The sequence below is a fragment of the Morone saxatilis genome, unplaced genomic scaffold (genome assembly GCF_004916995.1).
Source record: "Morone saxatilis isolate NCDOM2014 unplaced genomic scaffold, NCSU_SB_2.0 Contig4, whole genome shotgun sequence".
Taxonomy (NCBI): Eukaryota; Metazoa; Chordata; class Actinopteri; family Moronidae; genus Morone; species Morone saxatilis.
The window spans coordinates 33547-39816 of record NW_023339984.1 but is presented as its reverse complement, the minus strand read 5'-3'; the positions used below and the strand labels follow the sequence as shown (position 1 = coordinate 39816).

The 6270-nt window shown below is 37.6% G+C and overlaps 1 protein-coding gene across 1 annotated transcript in view; it reads right to left on the bottom strand.

Annotated features, from left to right (window-relative positions):
- Window positions 1-1373: 1373 nt before the first annotated feature.
- The window catches only part of LOC118338136 (SH3 domain and tetratricopeptide repeat-containing protein 1), a gene marked incomplete in the record, with an annotated part of 27931 nt that continues 23034 nt past the window's right edge, over window positions 1374-6270 (bottom strand). The window contains 1 exon segment of the mRNA XM_035675366.1: window positions 1374-5755. Coding sequence (XP_035531259.1) covers window positions 5498-5755 — 258 coding nt within the window.

The following is a 6270-nucleotide window of genomic DNA, read 5'->3' as shown; positions in this document are numbered from 1 at the left end:
TGAGAGACAAAGAGTATGGAGGAGTGGGAGGGTTTGAGTTCCCTCTCCTCGTGTGTGCTGAGGTTTAGGCCGAATATGTGTGTGTGTGATCTTAGATTAACGGTACGGTTAAAGGGGAGTTAGTTGCATGCAAAGATCTGTGTAAAGCATAACATTAAACTAACATCACCTTAGCACTATCTGAAAGGCTATAGTAACAGTATCAGTAACATTAACAGTAATTAAACAGTCCTTTTTAGTCATTTAGCCGTTAACTCTGTTAAGTTATCTGTCTATGCCCAGTACGTTACCGACAGTCCAAAGGAGATGAAGAAGAGTTGCGGGTGAGCTGCGTGGGTCAGCTGGCGGTCCTGTGAGTACAGGTTCTGAAATGTACTGAAAGTATAAAAGTAAAAAAATACTCAATACCTTACTTGATTGTTATTGTCATTTTCATCATGTTACATCTGTAATGCGTGATATGCACTAGTCTTGATGTTGGAAGGTGTGCAATGATAATAATAATGATGGCTCCTCTTAGTGCTCCTAATGACATTTGCAAGAATCCACCAGGCCTCAATGAAAACAACCAATCAGAGCCGAGAAAGATAGTTGCAATGCTGAGTCTCATTTACAGGGTGTCAACTACAGACGCTTTGGGACTGAGACTAGTTTTCTTTTTCTTTTTTTCACAGATTATCTGTCTCGTGTACTACTGTCAGGATATAGTGAAAGTTTTAGCAAATATGACAAAAAAGTTATTTTAATAAAAGTTACCTACTGTAGATTTAAAACTAAAGTAATGAGTCTGTTTTGAAAATATAAGGAGAAGAAAATACAGATTTCTGTTTAAAAATGTAGGGATTAAAAGTAAAAAGTTGTTGTAACAGATATCTGAAAAAACTACTTAGGTACAGTAACAAAGTATTTTTACCTTGTTACTTCTCACCTCTGCTTGCAAGCAGTAAAGTATTTGGAGTCTAGAGATGATGGATCTTCCCTCCAGCATCAGATTATTGGAGGCATCAGCTGAGCCTGGTGGCCTTACCATGTTTAATCTGGCTGTGCCATAAGAGGAATCTCGTAAGACCTGAACAAAGCTATTATCACAGAGCCTTTACACTCTGACATCTGCAAATAGAATAATGGCCAAGCAACAGGGAGAAGAATACATTTTTCAAAAAAGAAGCCTAATAACTATGTATGATGAATAAAAAACATAATACAGACAGAGAATTGTATAAAAAGTTCCTAAAACTGTCAATTCAATTTTTTCAATTCAACTCAATTCAATTAAATTTTATTTGTTTAGCGCCAATTCATTACAAAAGTTATCTCAGGACATTTTTCAAATAGAGTAGGTCTAGACTGTACTACGAATTATTTACACACTCTAAAAAGTAACTCAGTGGCCCTTTTATCACCACTTAATTAAATACATGATTGCAAGTTAAAATTATAATTTTTTTTTAACTTTCACTTCCAATATTTTATTCCCAAGTCCAGGTTCACCAGGGCTTTTTTTTTTTTTGGCCCGCCGACACCCCCCCACTTTTGGAGGACATATCTTTATTTTTATTTACAGAACAAAAAAACAAATCAAACAACATATGGAGGAAATAAGGTAAATTATCAAACAGAAAATAAAATAAATGTACATAGTAATACACCAGGTGTTGTTAACATTGATCTCTGATGGTAGACAAGTAGGAGGAGGTTTATTGTGTGGCCTTACATATATACTGACAAACAGATAGACAGACAGACAGACAGACAGACAGACGGACAGACAGACAGACAGACGGACAGACAAACGGACAGACAAGGAGGTGGCCTAACCAATGGGGGGGAATTTTGTATATATGCTGTACATGTGTATGTGAGTATGTGTGTAAGTGTGCGTGTACTCTGTATTTATAAGTGCTTGTATATATGTTTGGATATTTCAGTGATGGTGATGATATTAATAACAACAGAAAAAGAGGTGTGTTGCCAGGTTCTGTGGAATTGACATCAGGCATTTGTAGAGGTGGATTTTTGAATAAATGTGGACCAAGTTTTGTTGAAACGGGGTATGCTGTGATTAATTGATGCTGACATTTTTTCCATTGAAATTTGATCTATTAACAGATTCTTCCAGTGTGTGATGTTCAGTTTATTTCTTGTTTTCCAGTTTCGGAGGATTGTTTCCTTGGTGACAGCTAGAGCTGTGAACAGTGTAGTTATAATATGATTATGTAATTGTACTGATGACATGTCTCCTAAGATGCAGAGTTGAGGGGATAGGGGAATGCGGCAGTCTAATATATGTGATAGGTGATCTGTGACTTGTATCCAGAATTGTCTAATTGGTGTACAGTGCCAGAAAGCATGCATATAATTGTCTGTGGTGTGCTGTGTGCAATAAGTGCATTGATCTGATGTAGTGAAACCCATTTTATGTAATCTCTCACCCGCGTTGTATGTTCTGTGGTTAACCTTGAATTGAATGAGTTGTAAATTTGGGATTTTGCAGTGAGTGAAGTTATTTTTGCATATTTGAGACCAGAAATCTGCATTTGGAGTGATGGAAAGATCCTGTTCCCACTTTGAGGTTTGGTGACCGGTCCATCCCAGAATCTGACCATATGACAGCAAGCATCATGGTCAAGGGAACCATCATGGAGGGAAAGGATATCTCAAGGTGTTGGGCTTTGTTGATGGGAATCTGAGCTATTGGAACTTAAATGTACATTGATAGTGACAGTCTGCTGCTGTTTGTTACAGTTTTTGTAAAATTAATCTAAAATGTACAATGTGTACAAAAGACTGCAGGACCTTGAGAAGATTGGTGGCCATGTATAGGACAATTTAAGGCCAGCCAATTTAATTGTGTGTTCAAACACTGCTAAACTGCAATTCTAAATAAAAACAGCTGCCAAACATTGCCAAAAAGTTTTGTTTAATTAATTTCTTACATAAAATTTAAAAATGTGTGTCAACTTAAAAACGATTATTATAGTTATGAAGTACATGACACTGAAAATACCTTTTAGAAAATGTGGGGAAACTATTTGGAACAACTTAATTTTACGTATAATCAACTTAAAAACTTATATGCTACTAATTATTAAGTAGGTGGTAATTAAAAATACCTTTCATTGTAGAGGAAAAGCTAATTCACCTTACTTAATATAGTTCATTACATAATTTTATTCTATGTTGTCACAACTCAAAATGATAGATGGAAACTGTTCTCTCAAACAATTTTCTTTGTTAAGCTAAGACATTTGTTTTTAGAGTGCAGAGACCCAACAGTTCCCACCATGAGCAAGCACTTGGCGACGGCAGCCAGGAAGGCAGACCTACTCTATTTGAAGTGTACTATACATAGATTCTGAGGCTGATTGCAGCCTTAGCTGGTTATTCATTAAATCCACAAGCAACAGAAACTGAACATGAATGCCTGTTAACATAGCTTTATAGACCTCCTCCTTCTATAGCTGTTTCTTCCCTCAACATGAACTCCATCTCTGACAGACTACGTCATTTTAGAGTTCAGTCTCTGCATACTGGTGACATTGAAGCATCCCCATTTTGCCTGCTGATAACATAAACAATAAATCAAAAGAGCAGAAAATAACAAGTTTGTGGCATTCATAGCCTTCAATCTACCCTTGTATTTGTGGTCTCTATGCTTGCTGACAGATGCATATTATACAGTATGTGGCAGCTGACCACTGTACAGTATATGACAGTGTGTCGTTTCTCACCATAACATAATACTGTGCGGTGTATTTAAAGATTTCCTGCTTGAAACCACATAAACCTATTCTAAAATGGCATTTCTTTAACCCTACTTAGCTTACATTGCTCTTTTTCTATGGAAATCTAACAAAAGTGCAATTCAAGCATTTGATTGATTCTGACAGGATGGACCTTGACGTCATGCAACCAGATTTATTAAAAATCCTCCAGGACGTAGCATAACAAGTAAGCCTCTTCAATTCTTCTGACTTCTTTAAAGATGTCCACACATTGTAACATTTTATTTAATAAAAATGAAGGTGGATATTAAAATTAGCAAACAAAGTGTTGTAAAGGTCACCTGGATTGCAAGATACGTCCTGGTTCAAACTTGAGTATCAGGGCAGGACTGACCCATGCCTCAACCATTTTGTATGTTGTTCTTGAAAAAGTCACAATCTCTCCAGATTCCATAAAAAACACGGTGCTTTAGTGTCAGCAGGGACATCCTCAGACTGGTTACCAGTTCACACAGAGTTTTGAAATGGGACATTGTAGTCATTGAACTCAATAACAAAAAAAATGGGAACTACCAAAACTCTTATAGCATCTGACCGTATAATCCCTTGGTCCCTTCATTACCATCCATCTACCAGACGCCCTGGACATTCTCTCCTTTCCCCATCACCTGACTGCTCCACCCATCTACTCACCTGCCTATAATTTCTTGTCATGTCAGCCCTGCAACCCCATTCCCACTCCTAGGTCAGTTTGTCCTAGTTTCTTTGTTGTTTTCTAGCTTTGTGTTCGTGTTCGAGTGTCTGTTATTTTTATTGTTACCTGGACCCGTAACTACCTACCTGCCTGTCTACCTATCAGATGTTTGTAAACTTTTCTTCTTCTGAAATCATCCTGCTGCCTCATCTGTCTGTGTTTGGGTCCTATCCCTGATGCCTTGCATAACCAGCTGTGATAGTATACAGTACAGTGGGAGTGCTTATTTAGAACACTGCATGAATTTTCATTTGCCAATATTTTTAAGTCAAACTGCTTTATGAATCTCCACAAGCTATTACTCTCTGAGTAATCAGTTAAAATCTGCATTTCTTGCCGTTCATTTATGTCTTTTAACAATAGGCACCTTTTTTTTTTTAATAGTTGAGTGTAATGGGTAAGCAATAGGTTTTCTTCATTTTTGTACATATGTACATACTGGGAAACATGCAAGGATGAAATCAACAGACCTTACACATCTACCCATTGTTTATAAACCATCACATACAAATACTTAAAGATTTTTTTGCTAGGTTTATTTAATTTATCTGTTTATTTCCTGCAGAATAAAGGTCTAGTGTATAGCATGAAGTGGTATATAGGGGTGTAGCTGCAGATCGAAACTCCCTTGCTTTACCCTCCTATTCCAAGTCCCTATCTAGAGCCAGTGTTTGGTTTGTTTGTTCTGGGCTACTGTAGAAACATAGCAATTAATCCATATTACATTCCATTTCTGCAAAGCGATCCTCCTAACTGTTACACACTGGACCTCTAACAGAGGACTGAGAGAAAGGTTTTAAAACGCAATAGATGATTAGAACGGACATCCTGGGCACCCTGACCTTCATTATCTTTTCAAAGTAGGGTCTTAAAAATGGATTTTCCTTTGGGATCAGTTGAATCTGTGCTGTAGTCTTAATGCAAGGCTTCTCATGAAACATATTTTTTCTGTATCATAAAAGAACATTCATTTAGCTATATGCAAATTTTTGTGAAACAAAGACCTGACAAACTGTCTTTACTGTTGTCCATTCTTCTTGTACTGTGAGGTGCTGCTATAAAGCTGATCTGGGGAGATATTAATCCTCCTCACATTCAGCTCTGCAGCAAATCCTCTTGCCTTTTGGTAAAAGAAAAGAGAGAGCTCCCGGTTTATTAGGAAGTTGTGGTAGATGGTGGCGAGGCGGGTGCACAGCTGCAGCTGAGACCTCTTGTTGCCCAGTTCTATGGCTGCAGCAAGAGCCAGGTGGTAGTAGCCTGCAGCGTCAAATGGGTCCTATAGAGATAACAACAAAATTAATTTATATTTAGGGACTGAGCCAGCGACCGCTGGAGGTCCCTATTGTAATTGCTAAAGTTATTATTATTTGCGGTAAAGTTTGACTGATAATTTGCTTTCTTTTGAATTTATGTTCAGGGGGGAACATATATGAAAGTGAAATTTTATCTGGCAAAGTGGTCAGGCCTGGTGAAACTTAGATATTCTATGCGTCGCTTTCAGTTGGCCACTAAGTGGCCTATTATTAAGAAAAGTAGGTTTAGGCCAACAACTCCCGCATCGTTTTAAAAACATTATATCCACGCGTTCGGTGAATGGAGCTGAATCTCCCCATATAGGCCACGCCCACTTCCGCCTAGAATTTTCCATAAGTCCATAAACTACATTTTCGTACTCCATTTATGTGCTTTTGTCCGATTCGCACGAAACTTTTCACGTAGCATCTGGAGACCGTCCTGGCAAAAAAAGTTGATATTTTAAAAAATAAGCACCTTATAAAATTAGCACTTCCT